This window comes from Mesoplodon densirostris, chromosome 10 (genome assembly GCF_025265405.1).
Source record: "Mesoplodon densirostris isolate mMesDen1 chromosome 10, mMesDen1 primary haplotype, whole genome shotgun sequence".
NCBI classification, from domain to species: Eukaryota; Metazoa; Chordata; class Mammalia; order Artiodactyla; family Ziphiidae; genus Mesoplodon; species Mesoplodon densirostris.
This window is the reverse complement of record NC_082670.1, coordinates 22,524,418-22,539,604: the sequence shown is the minus strand read 5'-3', so window position 1 is coordinate 22,539,604 and position 15,187 is coordinate 22,524,418. Positions and strand designations below refer to the sequence as shown.

Sequence of the window (15,187 nt, the reverse complement as noted above, 5' to 3'; positions counted from 1 at the left end):
GGCAGGACAAGAATAAAGACGCAGATGTAGAGGATGGAGCTGAGGACACAGGGAGGGGGAAGGGTAAGCTGGAACGAAGTGAGAGAGTGGCATGGACATACATACACCACCAAATAAATACACCACCAAAATAGATAGCTAGTGGGAAACAGCCGCATAGCACAGGGAGATCAGCTCGGTGCTTTGTGACCACCTAGAGGGGTGGGAAGGGAGGATGGGAAGGAGACAGAGGGAGGGGATATGGGGATATATGTATACGTATAGCTGACTCACTTTGTTATACAGCAGAAACTAACACACCATTGTAAAGCAATTATACTCCAATAAAGATGTTTTAAAAAAAAAGGGGGGGTTTCCCTGGTGGTGCAGTGGTTGAGAGTCTGCCTGCCAACGCAGGGGATACGGGCTCGAGCCCTGGTCTGGGAAGATCCCACATGCCGCGGAGCAGCTAGCCCCGTGAGCCACAATTACTGAGTTTGCGCGTCTGGAGCCTGTGCTCCACAACAAAGAGAGGCCACGATAGTGACAGGCCTGCGCACCGCGATGAGAAGTGGCTTCCACTTGCCACAACTAGAGAAAGCCCTCGCACAGAAACGAAGACCCAACACAGCCATAAATAAATAAATAAAATTTTTTAAAAAGGCAAAATTCCTTAAAAAAAAAAAAAAGTAGGGCTTCCCTGGTGGCGCAGTGGTTGAGAATCTGCCTGCCAATTCAGGGGACACGGGTTCGAGCCCTGGTCTAGGAAGATCCCACATGCCGCGGAGCAACTAGGCCCGTGAGCCACAACTACTGAGCCTGCACGTCTGGAGCTTGTGCTCCGCAACAAGAGAGACCGCGATAGTGAGAGGCCCGCGCACAGCGATGAAGAGTGGTCTCTGCTTGCCACAACTAGGGGGAGCCCTCCCACAGAAACGAAGACCCAACACAGCAAAAATAAATAAATTAATTAAAAAACTCCTACCCCCAACATCTTGAAAAAAAAAAAAAAAAAAGTAAAAGGGAGTAAGTCTGGTAGAAGTGTATACCCGTTGCGTCCCAGGAATCAATGTCAAAATCATTCTTAGAAAAAGTATTTAATTAGCATCATGAATTCCAAACAAAAAATAAATGTAATAAATAATATTTGGATTATCCAAGGTTGTGGTTAAAGACATCCCCCTACTCTCTCCTCTCTACATTTACTGTAGAAAATGAAACGCTAACTGTGCCAAAGACAGTTAAATATCCACTGAGATCTGTCACAAGCATCTGTTTTAATTCAGCTTTGCCCAAAGTGACCTGACAAAGTCTCTCTGGTAATACTTGTCTAACTGCATAAAATAATGCCAGTTAAAGTGATTTTTTGCAATTGGGTTTTTTCTTAGTGGTGACATTTGATGTTGGAAAGTTCTATGTTATACCTCTACCACATATTTGACTATTGAGGTTCATTTTTGTTGTGTATCCTCTGATGTTTAGTAAAAGATGAGTTCAAGAGATTTTCCCACACCTGTCCCAGTCATAAGGCTTCTCTCCAGTGTGGACCCTGAAGTTTGATAAGATCTGAACTTTTTTTTTCTTTCTTTTTTATGGGGTGGGGGCAGTTAAAGTGTGGAGTCCTACTGGACTGCCAGGGAATTCCTGATAAGATATGAACTTTGACTGAAGGCTTTCCTACACAAGGAATCTTTGCTGCACTTTAAGAGCTTTTCCCCACAAGGAATCTTTGCTACACTTTAAGAGTTGACCTAACGCTGAAAGCGTCCCCACAGTGGTCATACATACATAGGGTTTTGTTCCAGTATGGATTTTCCAATGTATAAGATTGAGCTTTTAAGTGAAGGCCTTCCCACATTTTAATATTTATGGATTTTCTCTCTAGCATGGGTTTTCTGGTAATTAAGTGCTGGCTTCCAAAGGAAGGCCTTCCCCCACTCACTACATTCATAATGGTGCTTTCCATCGTGGGTTCTTTGGCGGGTGACCAGACTCGAAACACAATGAATCCTACGGTATTATACTCTTTACACCAGTAAGTTTTCTCTTCAGTGTGGATTCTCTGATGTTTAGCAAGGCTATCAGAGAACTTAAAGGCTTTGCCACATTCGTGACATAGATAAGGTTCCTGTCCAAAATGAATTTGCTTATGTTCAATGAGACTTGACCTCACAGAGAAGGCTTCTGACACTGAAGATATCCGCAAGGGTTCTCTGATGGCTAAGATCACTCCAGTGTCTGAAGGTTTTGCCACATTCTTTATTCTCATGAAACTCTTTTCAGGATGGCTTCTCTGTTGTTTATTGAGACTTGGTATTACATTGAAGGTCGTTCCTGGTTGAGGATCTACAGGGCTTTCTTTAAGTTTGGATGTGCTGGTGCTTGGTCAGGGCTGCTGGTGTACCAGGGTTTGTCTTACGAGGGAGGGATATTTTTGGTTTAGTGACTTCCACTCACTTTACGAGTGGCTGCTTCTTTTATTACAGTTGAAGTTGGAAATTGTGCACAAGCTGAATGGAGAATTTCCCACGCCCACAGCATCGACAGGACTGAACTTCAGGGTGAATTCTCCCAGGTATCTTAGGCCTCTTTATCGGAGTGATATTCTACATGGTTTGAGTCAATGTAAGTTGTGTGTCCTCAAAGGGGCTCCTCTCCCACTTGGGTAAATTATTCAGAAGTCCATGAACTTGTCCAGTGTGGAGCCCCTGCTGATGTTCCCATTTAGTCTTCTGAACATCTCCCTTGTGTGTTAGACTTCTTCTGGAAAACTCTGCTTTGAAACAGACTCCTTATTTAAGGCCAGGAGTCACCATCTGAAAGAACAGGTTGATCATGAAATTAGCATCTTTTCCCCAGAGGCAGAAAGAGGGAGTCAAATGTAACATACATGAGAGTAGCCTACAGAGAGAAACTCCATAAAACACAACTCTTTATGTGTGAAAGTTCTAAGTAAGAATACATACTTGCTTTTCCATTAATTTCTGCTCTTATCTTTAGTAATTTCTTCCTTCTGCTTTCTTGGGTTTATTTTCCTGTGCTTTAAGTTCTCAAAAGGGATGTTTAGAGCATTTTTTTCACCTTTGCTTCTTTTCTAAATATAGCATCCATACTTTTAAATGAAATAATTTACCCTAAGGAGCCTGAAAAAGTACAAGGAACAGAATAGGTCTAAATAGATGGAAGCTACTCATTATTAGTATCATCACTAATGTAAATCAAGAGAAGTAAAATAGAAAGAAGGGACTGGTGAGGAGACTCATTTGTGCAAGAGCTCCAGTGAACATAACAATATATAAAGTAGCAGATTAAAGAACAGGTCATCACATAACAAAGCATTTTACTATCCATTTGGTGAGATGATAAAAACCTCAAAGCTGTAAGGTGTATCAGAGAATATCTAGCCTGTCTCCTTATCTTTAAGGATGTAAAACTGAGGCCCAGCTAGGTGGCATTAGCCTAGGTAACAGGATTACTTAGAGGTAAAGATAGGTTGAGACCAAGGGCTCTTGAATTTCACCTTTAAAGTTTTTACCAGCATAACACACTGGCCCGCTGTGTTGCGTGAACAACCTTCAGATCAAAACTTTCATAATATAGCATAGTGGTTAAGAGAAAACATTGTCAAGTTGAACTTCTGGTTTCAATTCCTGGCTCTACCGTTTCCTAGCTGTCTCTGTTCCTCAATATTTTTAGCTGTAAAATGGGAATATAGTAGTATGCATCTCATTTCATTATTTTTTATTGAGAAAAATACACATGTAAGGTACTCAGAAAAAGCCCCAGCATAGCAAGCATTCCAAAAATATTGGCCAATATGGTAGCTCCACTATATCAATGGTAAATTATATTACTTTTTTTAGTTATTCACTGTCCTCTTTGTAAGCTTTATTTTTCTCCACCCTATGGATAGTAAGCTTGGTGATTTGAATTGCTTTGACTAACGAAACATAAGTGGAAATGACATATGCTCCTCCTGAATAGATGCTTTAAAAGCCATAATGTGGTTCTACCACTGTTTTTCTTTTGCCATAACAGCAGCATATTCAAGGTAGGAGTATTCTTCTAGCCTGGATCCTAGAGTGGTGAGAATGTGTTGCATTAGTCAGTTAACACAGGCAAAAATGAAAGTAACAGCCAAGCCTTTAATCACTTACTGCAATAGCATTAGCAAGAGGCCGAACAACAAAAAAGTGCTGGCTCCTGCAGTGTTTTATTCTTACCCATGCAACAGTGCCAGGCAGGGATCAGGTGAATCAGCACAGGTGTGCGGACTGTGTCACTTTCAAGACAGCACCAAACAAAAGGCTGCAGTCATTTTCTGGACCTGGAGGCCAGGGGAAGAAAGAGGGGAAAGGCTAGGAGTGTAAAAGTACTAGTACTGAGTCAGAGTGGAGAAAAGTGTCATGCCTTATTGGGGTGAGAGAATCTTGAAGAGTTACTCGGGCAAGACCCCCAGTAAAAAGGGCCCCAAAAGGAGGGGCCTGGGCTAAGAGTACAGATATGCCTAAAAGCATGGCTGGCCAGGCAGTCTGAGTATTTGACTGCAACTCCCTTCAGAGACTGCATGCGCTGGCTGTGCCTCAATGCCTTGTGCAGGAGGGTAGCTTTACACCCATGAGGGATAAAGCCTTTGTAACTGCCTATGATCAGGTCTGAAAATCATACACATTGAAAACTTCCTTCTCCTCCCCCAGATGCACCATGATTTTCAAGTTATTCCCACTGTACCTTCCTTCATTCCTTTTCATGTGGCTGAAGAACTCATTCTTTCTTCAAGATTTCATCCTTCTTCAAAGCTTTTCCAACCTTCTCATAAGTACGTTACACTTACAATGCAAAGCATTCAGTATAAATCCAATGGCTTTATCACTGTAATTATTATTTCCTATCTACTCCTTTCTCCCTGTCCGCAAATAGACTGTAAGCCTCTGGAGAGTAGGGTGCTTTTTTCATTTATCTTTGTATTCCTAGTACCTGACACAAGGCCCAACCTAAAATAGATAATCATTAATACCTTAATTTGAGCTTATAAGGAATAACCATGTTACATATATCCTGATATCCTAACACTCAATTCTTCAGTAAATGAAATTTCTTCTTCCAGAACATCTGTTCCTTCAAAGTTTTCAGAATACTCACCACTTACTGCTTAGGAATCACAGTTGTGCTGGTCTGGGTGGGATTTGGCATCACTTCAGTGCTGATCCCGGAAGGGTGTGCTCCACCCAGACGACTCTGTCTGCAAACCACCATCCTATGAACAAACCAAGACAGCTGGGCCCAAAGAGGTAAGTACTGAAAACAATGGTGATAACAACATAGACAGGGGGTGACAGGGAAGTCTCTCCAGAGCAGAGCAGGGGGAAACCACAGTGTCCTTCAATTGCCAAAGGCAGGAAAAAGTAGGGCAAAGAATTAACACCTTCAACCCAGCACAGCAAAGTCAACTTCCTGGTGCTACTTTGAGGCCCTTCACTGCCTGTAAGTACGTGCCTCACTTTCTCTAACATGCCTCATGCCCTGAGTGAGGTCCTATCTCCTCAATTTGAGCTGCAGAACCATGACATTCTCCGCCTTCAGGCCCCATGTCCAGGCCTAAAGTTACCTGAGTAGTGTGGTAAGCGCCATCTCAATAACAGAGACTTCATGATGTGCTTTTTAACATGCGTCTGTGACCTCAGTGTTGGAGGGCACAAGTTAGCTTAGAGCTGCCTGGAATCCAGTGTGTCTTATAGCTGACTTGCTTGAATTGCTGATGAGAATTCAGGGAAACTGTGCATCCTTTGCAACACAGAGGTCTTACTCTAAAGTGAATACCACTTCAACTTCCCACAGAGTGTTCCCTCCTACTTGTCCACAGTGTGGACCAAAGCAATCTGCAATTTCTATCAATTTAGTGCTCACCTGGAACCTCGAATTACTAAGTTTCAGAGATCAAAAGGATTTCAGGCCCATTACCCAGGAGTAAGAAATCACTACTAAAATAGAAAAATAATAACAAAGTAATTTTAAAGTCCAGATTTCCTTTGAGTTTCATATGTGCAGAGAATACAGAGTCTGAGTTTTAGGCCTGGGGGTAGTTAGGAAGTTAGGCTATAGTCTGGTGAACAGCTCTACTGGGATTTCCACAGATATAACAAAGACATTTCTCTAACTGAATTCATTAACTTTCTACCACCTCCCAAATCTGAGCTCTCCTGGTTGATTACAGATATCGAGTTTCACATAGTCACTCAAATAGATCTTTTTTTTATTTTATTGGAGTATAGTTGCTTTACAATGTTGGGTTAGTTTCTGCTGTACAACGAAGTGAATCAGCTACACGTGTACATATATCCCCTCCCTCCCACCCCCAGCCCATCCCACCCATCTAGGTCACCACAGAGCACCAAGCTGAGCTCCCTGCACTATACAGCAGGTTCCCACTAGCCATGTTTTACACCACGGCAGTGCACATATGTCAATCCCATCTCCAAATTCATCCCCCCCACCCCCGTGTCTACACCTCTGTTCTCTGCGTCTGCATCTCTATTCTCAAACAGATCGTTGAAAGCCATCCTAAGACTAATGCCAACCCCAACTCAACAACAGTTCCCCAAGCTTGTTCCATTCTCATACCTCTGAGTCTTTGCATATGCCACATCACACTTTGAGAAACACTAAATGCAAGGGTCGGAAGTACCTGACACTCTTTGAGAGGTTTTTGGTTTAGGAAGCTCAGTTAAGTTCTGGGGTTTATTGGATTATTAAGTCCAAAAGGCCTGGGGCTTATAATTAACCTTTTAAAAAAATTAATTTATTTATTTTTATGTATTTATTTGGCTGCGCTGGGTCTTGGCTTCAGCACATGGGATCTTCGTTGCAGCATGTGGGATCTTTAGTTGGGCATTCAAACTCTTAGTTGTGGCATGTGGGATCTAGTTCCCTGACCAGGGGTTGAACCTGGGCCCCCTGCGTTGGGAGTGCAGAGTCTTAGCCAGGCCTGGGGCTGTAATTAAGCAAGAATAACCTTGAAGAGGGAATTCCCTGGCTGTTCAGTGGTTAGGACTCAGCCCCTTAACTGCAGAGGGCCTGAGTTTGATCCCTGGTTGGGGAACTAAGATCCTGCAAGCCGCATGGCATGGTCAAAAAAATAAAAAAAGAATAACCTTGAAGAATTATCAGTTGGGATTCCTAGCCAAAAAGAGAGAGTATGCCTTCTGCCATGAGGTCACTAACTCATCTAACCATCTCTAAGAGCATAGTAGTACATCAAAGCCAAAGAAATCAAGACCAATAGGTTAGTTATTTGCAGATTCAATGAGGACATGTAGTCCCTGTCTCACCAACCAACATTACTTCCAATTTCAAAATTTAATGTTTCACCTATAATACTGGTAGCAACAACAAAAACAAAAGGCTTGCACATAAGAAAAGGAAAAATCATGTTTGAAATACTGAAGTTTGCTCTTACTAAACCATAACAAACTACATTATGGTATAATTTACCTGATGAGTTGTAAAACTGCATTCTCAGAAGTAGATGTGATCTCAGAGACTTAAGTCAATCATTACGATGATGGAGTCCTTTTTCACTGACTTCTCACATCTTCGATATTCCAAGAAACGAAGTGTCAATTAAAACATTAACTTTTACCATACACTTCCTTTGGTGACAACTTCTGATATTAAAAAAAAAGGCCTTTGTAATATCTTCACCATGTAAGTCACTGATGACACTTTCCTTTGGCATGTATTTTCTGGTGTTTAGTAAGATTAGAGCTCCCACGGAATGCTTTCCCACACTCGTCACACTCGTATGGTTTCTCTCCAGTATGGATTCTCTGATGAAGAATAAGAGTTGAGATCTGGCTGAATGCTTTCCTGCATTCTCCACACTTATAGGGCTTTTCTCCAGAATGAATCCTCTGGTGATTAATAAGGGCTGAGTTCACATAGAAGGCCTTCCCACACTCCTTACACTCATACGGCTTCTCTCCTGTGTGGATTCTCTGATGTTTGATGAGGTCTGAGCTCACGCTGAAGGCTTTCCTACACTCATCACACTCATAAGGTTTCTCACCAGAGTGGATTCTCTGATGTTTGATGAGGTCTGAGCTCACATTAAATGCTCTGCCACATTCATTACATTCATAGGGTTTCTCTCCATTGTGGATTCTCTGATGTATAATCAGGTGCGCCCTCACACTGAATGCTTTCCTACACTCATTACAAGTATAGGGTTTCTCACCAGTGTGGATTCTTTCATGCACAGTGAGGGTTGAGCGCGCATTGAAGGCTTTTCCACAGTGATCACACTCATAGGGTTTCTCTCCGGTGTGGATTCTCCGATGTCGAACAAGGCTTGAGCTCTGGGCAAACTTCTTTCCACACTCACTGCATTTATACCATCTTTCTTCTTCAGGCTTGTCCTCATGCCTTTCTAACTGGTCCTCATACTGAAAAGCTTTTTCATTCTCAGGTATCTGTAAAGTATCCCTATCATATATGCTGGGGACCTTCAGGTGTGGGTCCATCCTTACAAAAATCTTCCCTTCAGAATTGACACCTTGTTCATACCTTTGGCCTTGATTCCTGAAATAAACAGACCTTTCAAATGTAATTTATTCCCTGATGCTAAAGCAATATGATGTAATAAAGACTAAACTAGGACTCTCAAACATGTTCCACAAACCCAGGACATACCGATCACACGGTGGCCAGATCAAATGTTTTTCTTCAGTTTGTACCACCACAGAACTATTGGAATGAACACCTGACTCAAATAACTATTTAAGTCTACTCTTTTTTTTTTTTTTTTTTTGTGGTAAATGGGCCTCTCACTGTTGTGGCCTCTCCCGTTGCAGAGCACAGGCTCCGGACGCGCAGGCTCAGCGGCCATGGCTCACGGATCTAGCCGCTCCGCGGCATGTGGGATCTTCCCAGACCAGGGCACGAACCCACATCCCCTGCATCGGTAGGTGGACTTTCAACCACTGCGCCACCAGGGAAGCCCTAAGTCTACTCTTTATAAAGGTATTTAAAGCACAAAATCTGGGATATAAGTGAGTATAGAAAATAATAGATAGTTTCTACTTAAGACTTTTGATCGTATTTAATTAAATTGGGAAACAAGACAGGAGTTGCAGAGATTTGCAGATAGCAGAGCAGATGAAGGAGCACAGGAATAGAGAAGGCAAAAAACCAGAAATTCAACTGATAATGAATTAGTTTGGGAAAAATGACAATAATATCATCGTTGTGTTTTACTACTCACACAAGTCCACACTATTTGGGTTGGAAGAGAGATATGGAGATAAAAGAAGCTCTGTCTACTGCTATCTCTACTATTGCTGCAGCTGATGTTGCTATAACAGACAGTATCTTAGCAACAGGGGTGCTTTGTCTTCTCTGGAACTGTGACAGAACAGACCCTTTATCTCTCCAAAGAAGGGTCCACTCCATCTTTATAATTCAGACCAATGTGTGGATAACTTGTTGGATTGCTCCCACTCTCTTATCCCCTGGGAACAAACTCAATTCTATCTCCAAACTTAATAAAACTTTTGCTTCAAACTCAAATTACACCTCTGCCTTTTTTCATCTTACAAATTGTTTTATGTCTCAATAGTGATAAGTCAACACCTCCAAACCTCTAACCTCAGCATGATAATGAGAAAAACATCAGTCAAATTTCAATTGAGTAACATTCTACAAAAAACCTGAAAGTACTCCTCAAAACTGTCAAAGTCATCAAAAACAAGGAAAGTCTGAGAAACTGTCACAGCCGAGAGGAGCCTATGGAGACATGATAATTAAATGTAATATGGTATGCTGGATGGGATCCTGGACTAGAAAAAAGAACATTAGGTAAAAATTAAGGAAGCGTGAATAAAGTATGGACTTTAATAATAATAGGCAGGGCCTCCCTGGTGGCGCAAGTGGTTGAGAGTCCGCCTGCCGATGCAGGGGATACGGGTTCGTGCCCCGGTCTGGGAGGATCCCATATGCCGCGGAGCGGCTGGGCCCGTGGGCCATGGCCGCTGAGCCTGCGCGTCCGGAGCCTGCGCGTCCGGAGCCTGTGCTCCGCAACGGGGGAGGCCACAACAGTGAGAGGCCCGCATACCGCAAAAAAAAAAAAAAAAATAATAATAATAATAGGCAATGGTTGTGATAAGTATTCTATATAATGTAAGATGTTAATAACAGGGGAAACTGGGGACTTCCTTGGTGATCCAGTGGTTAAGAATCCATGCTTTCAATGCAGTGGGCACAGGTTTGATCCCTGGTTGGGAAACTACGATTTTACATGCCACGTGGCACAGCCAAAAAAAAAAAAAAAAAAAAAAAAGAAGAGGAAACTGGGTGTGTGGGGGGATATAAGAACTCTCTGTACTATCTTCACAATTTTTCTGCTAATCTAAAATGCCCAGAGATCAGAAACTATTCAAAAAATTTTATTGAAAAATTTGTCTATGTTTTTGAATAGGTAATATACAATTCAAAAGTCAAAATGGTCTCAAAAGATATATAATAGGAAGACTTGTTTCCACCCTGATCCCCCCTCAGTTTGCCACCTCCATAGGCAATCAATTTTATTAGCTTCTTGTGTCTTTCCAATATTTCTTTATACAAACATGTACTGTTTAAGCCTCTGATTTCCTTAATCCAGTTTCGAGTCCCACAAATCAGTCACAGGTTTACTTTCATATGGACACTATACCCTCCATGGCTTAGGAACTGTACCATTTCTAAGTGATGCTGTTCTATCAAGTTTCTCTGAACAGTAGCTCCTTGGCAACACTGAAAAAGGCTAACTCAGTGCACGGGTCACATGCAAATGAACCCTTGCCCAGAGTCCAGAAACATGGCTACCATGGAAGCCTGTGGTGCAAGTCGCTTTGCCCTTAGCAAAACACAGAGAACTCCTAGTCCTACCCAAACCCCTTCTGGTCTGTAGCTTGCTCACACTTGAATTAGCCTTTCCTGTGGCTGCCTCAATGTGCCTTCTTTTCCCTAATATATTCCCCTCACAGCCCCAAACTGCTGATATTGACTTTAGGCAACTACAAAGGATAATAAATACGGTATTTTTTCTGGATAAATTATCTTAAGGCTACAAATATGTATAAAGTTACCTTTCTGAGCTGTTATCAGATACCTTAAGATTTTTAATTCCAAAGAAAAGCTATCAAGAAGAAAGAGGGACATTTGCTTTCATCATTTAAACAGAAGAAAAAGGTTGGAGGCAGAGGGGAATGCGATATAGATACCAAAAGAAAAGAGTTTCCGTGAGTAGAGCATTCAGCTAAACTGATTTTTTCCTTTGAGGCAAAATGAAAGTATTCCAAGAACATCTAAATAAAATTGCCAAGTGTCCGTCAGCTACTAAGGTTATCAGAACAAAGGAGAGCTGAGGGCACACGGCCAAGAGAAAAGAAAGTCTCCTCCACCTCCCCACACCCGCCTGGAAATCGGCCCCGCCAGAAAAGCCAGGAGGGTCACTCCAGCGATTGTCAGTCCTCCGAGCCTCCCAAACGCTGTTGGGGAACTCGGGGGTCTCTGGGGGAGTCGGCAATGCCAGTGTGGCAACGGCCTAGAGGAGAGGGAGGAGGGAAAGGACAGAAAAAGAAGCCGTGGGAAGAGAGAAAGGAAAAGATAGTAAAAGAGAAGTGCAAAGAAGGCGGGGAAAGGGGAGGAGTGGCAGGGTGAGGGGAAGGAAAGGGTCGGGGCGCAAGGTAGAGGGGCAGGTGTGAGGCAACGAGGTGCGGCGCGTAGTAACCCTCTCTGCTACTCTTCGCCCTACAGCTCACTCCAAACCCAAGGAGGAAGACGCGAAAGGTCTCACCTGGAAAACCGTGATTTGATGAACAGACAGGTCGTCTGACGCCCGCACGGGCTCGGAGAGGTCGACTTCCGCGGAACCCCGCCCCAGGCACCTGGTGGTCCGCTCTGGGATCCTGGAGGCTTCCCTCTCAGTGGTTCATGAGCTGAGGACCTGAAAGGAGCAAGAGTGGAAAGGATTCTATTTACATAGAAAAAGGCATTTTAGGCTTTTTAGCTCCTTTAATCCTGCAGGGCAGACGTTACAGTCACCCTCTTGTATATAAGAAATCTAAGAAGCAGATAAGTTTTCTGAGGTTGGACAACTAATAAAAGTGCCGAGGTGGAATTTGAACCTAGATCTGTTACAGTCCCATCTCCTTCCATTTGCCTCCCAGCAGAACCAGCGAATGGTATCACAAGGCTTAGGTCTTAGAAAGTAATCCCTATATTAATTTGTAAAGTTAACACGATTCCAAAAAAATACGAACTTTTTAATAAGTAGATTTTAAAGTTCACATAGAAAACTAAACAAGCAAGACTCCGCCTGCGAAAACTGAAAAAGAAGGGCAATGAAGGGGCACTTGTCCTAAAGAATTTTAAACATATTATAAAGCCTCAATAATTAAACAGTGTGGCACTGGTGAAGGAGATAAACAAATGATTCAGACTAGAAGGTCCAGAAATAGATGCAATCACAGGCAGAAATCTAGCATATAATAAAGGTAGCCAATCAGTAAGAAAAAGATGAATAGACTTTTCAATAAATGTATGCGGAGAACTGGGTAATCATCTGGAAAAATATTAAACTGGATTCCGACCTCACTCTGTACACTGGTAAATATTTCAAATAAATAGAAGTTGTAAATGTTATAAATGAAACCATACAAGTGCCATAGGAAAACATGGGAGAAGTCTTTTATAACTTCAGAGTAGGAAGCCCTTTCTTTCTAATTACGAACCAAAATCCAGAGGCCATAAATGAAAAGATTGATAAATTTGACCCCGCAAAAAAATCCATACTCCGGCAAGGTAAAATAAAAAAAAAAAAAAAACTTAAGGAGAGTGAAAAACAAATAAAAAATGGAAAATATACTTACAACTTATAGCTCAGACAACAGACAGCAAAGGGGGAACTTCTGAATAATAAAAATCATGGAATTGGCAGAGCTGAGCTGGATTCCCTATTGTTCCACCCTCATTTTGAACTTAACCAGATTGCTGAGCATTCATAACCATACAGTTATGCTGATCTCATTAAGCAGAAGTTTAAGAAAAAAGAAAAAAAGTGTCCTCAGGTCCCTTACATCCAGAACCTTCAGAAAACTACAGAATGTCAAAGTTTAACACTTAACAACTCTCCTGTAGGGAGAAGGGTCCCTGTAATTAATATTTCAATAGTGTATTCCTGGCTTGGAGCCGCAGAGACAGTGGTTCTCCTTCTGCTGCCAGAGCTGACATTTATTAATAGATCACTTCTTGACTGTGTGCAAGAAATGGGACCTAGAAAAAATTAAACACGTGAAATTATGAGGGAATCACTGTATAAACAAATAAATCAGCAGAGCAGGCCAAGTCCCAGGAAGGTAAGGAGAGGAAGAAATAATTACAACAAATATCTAGATAGCACTTCTTATGTACCAGGTAATGTTCATATAATGTAAAAGGCATTTACTTTTATCATCCTCATTTACAGATGAGGAAATGGAAGCACAGAGATTAAGTTATTTGGCTACTATCAGTCTGACTTTAGACTTGCATACATAAAACGTAGGAAAAAAAGAGAAGAATCATCGCTAAGAGGCTGAAAGTTTTAAGATGACTTGATAATACCTCTCCTTTGCTGCCCTCTTGTCTAGGTTCATCCTAATCCCTCTTGAGGTCCTCCAGCTTAGCCACTTTCCCAAAGACCCTCTCACCTCTCCCCCCAATGCCACTCCCATTCCGAGACCTGGCATTCCGCATCAGAATAGTCAGGAACTGGACTCAGCCATTGTCAACCGAGCTGCTGGAGCCAGCTCAGAGCAGTTTTCCAGTAACAGAATCCTTGGAACCAGCGAAAGCAGCTCTTCTAAAAATGCATACATGCAGCTTTCTTGTTAATTGGAGAGTCTGCAATTCAGTAAGATTCCTCTTGAGGGCCTCCCTGTTCCGGAATACTTCTGTAAAAGAAACATTAATTTACTCAAAGAAAAAGCAGATTGCCACAGCTGTTACACTAATTACTGAGGGTAATGGGAGGGAAAAAAAAGAAAAAGAAAGAAAGCCATGTCAAATAAGGGGCTAACTTGCAAAGAAGGGCTGTCAGATCACAAACTGGGATTAGCAGGCGTGGCCCTGTGCCACAGGAATCTCCTTGCCATTGCCTCGGAGCACTACTGGGAGAGGGCCTGGAGACGTGCATCGGGAGAGAACAGCACCGCCGTTGCTGGTAGGCGGGTCTGCACACGTGTGGACAGAAAAGTTACTGCTAAAGGGGAAGGCCGATTATTTATTGCCAAGCTGAAATACAGAGATGTATTCTGCATTCTAAAGGAAGTATGGGCACGAAACGCAGATGTGGAAGAGGAAACCTCTCCTAAATTTAGAGCTCCTAATACTTCCAATCATTTGCAGTTTCTCCCTTTTGTTTGGAATGGCAAGCTGAGGGGTCTGGTGGGCATTGATTCCAAATGTACCAGGGGTACACGTTGTTAATGTGACTCAATAAATCTCTGAAGACCTCATGAAAGATAGGGGTTATAATCCCGAGAAAAGTAGTCCAAATGTGGACTCCAGCAGCACTAAATCACGAGAAAAACCCTTCCCTGGGAGGTTGCATCTGGGCTTAGTGCCCACCGTCCCAGGACTGCCTCTCGGGGCTCATGCCAACGTTCCACCCCAGCCCGACCAAGGAAAGGGAATCTGGGGGGTTGCAGCTGAGCAACGCCCACCACACCACCGCCCAAACGCCCGAGCAGCAACCTGCTCCGAGAGCTCCCCGCGAGCGGAAGTCCCTCTCAGCACTTCCGGGGCGGGGCCTAGCTTGTACCCAGGCAGGCAGTTGTGGGCTCTGGTCCATACTGTTATTTATGGGAACTTTTATGCCCGAGTCGTTGAAAGACTCCGAATTCCTGCGTCACCCGTCACGAAGGTGATTTTTTGCTTCCTGATTTTACCCAGGGTAGGATCACCCTTGAATATTGGAATTTAAAGACACTGCAGCTGGGAAAGGGCAACATCTCCAGTGTGGGCCCTACAGGATTCCTAAAACTGACACACAGGTCCCTAAGAGCTCTGGTCTTCATTATTAGTATTCTGAAGCCAATGCTGCACATCCTATGTGCTTTCTCTAAGATTAGGAACCAGACCTGAGAAGGCAGGACTTTCAAAAGGGCGGCGGTACTGCAAAATCCCTTGGACT

At 42.8% G+C, this 15,187-nt stretch overlaps 1 protein-coding gene across 3 annotated transcripts; it reads right to left on the bottom strand.

Moving 5' to 3' along the window:
• Window positions 1-1,089: 1,089 nt before the first annotated feature.
• On the bottom strand, window positions 1,090-13,817 carry LOC132497344 (zinc finger protein 239-like). Of its 3 annotated transcripts, none has more exons than XM_060110474.1 (6): window positions 13,736-13,817; window positions 11,810-11,959; window positions 7,471-8,556; window positions 5,122-5,236; window positions 4,203-4,306; window positions 1,090-2,795 (listed from the first exon to the last, which is right to left on the bottom strand). In XM_060110474.1, exons 1-3 carry the CDS (start codon window positions 13,747-13,749, stop codon window positions 7,689-7,691), a joined length of 1,032 nt encoding a protein of 343 aa, XP_059966457.1. In that variant the 5' UTR covers window positions 13,750-13,817; the 3' UTR covers window positions 1,090-2,795; window positions 4,203-4,306; window positions 5,122-5,236; window positions 7,471-7,688. The 3 variants fall into 3 exon arrangements, with proteins under 3 accessions (XP_059966457.1, XP_059966456.1, XP_059966458.1); XM_060110475.1 differs by lacking the exon at window positions 1,090-2,795 and adding an exon at window positions 3,075-3,122; XM_060110473.1 differs by lacking the exon at window positions 4,203-4,306.
• Window positions 13,818-15,187: the final 1,370 nt, after the last annotated feature.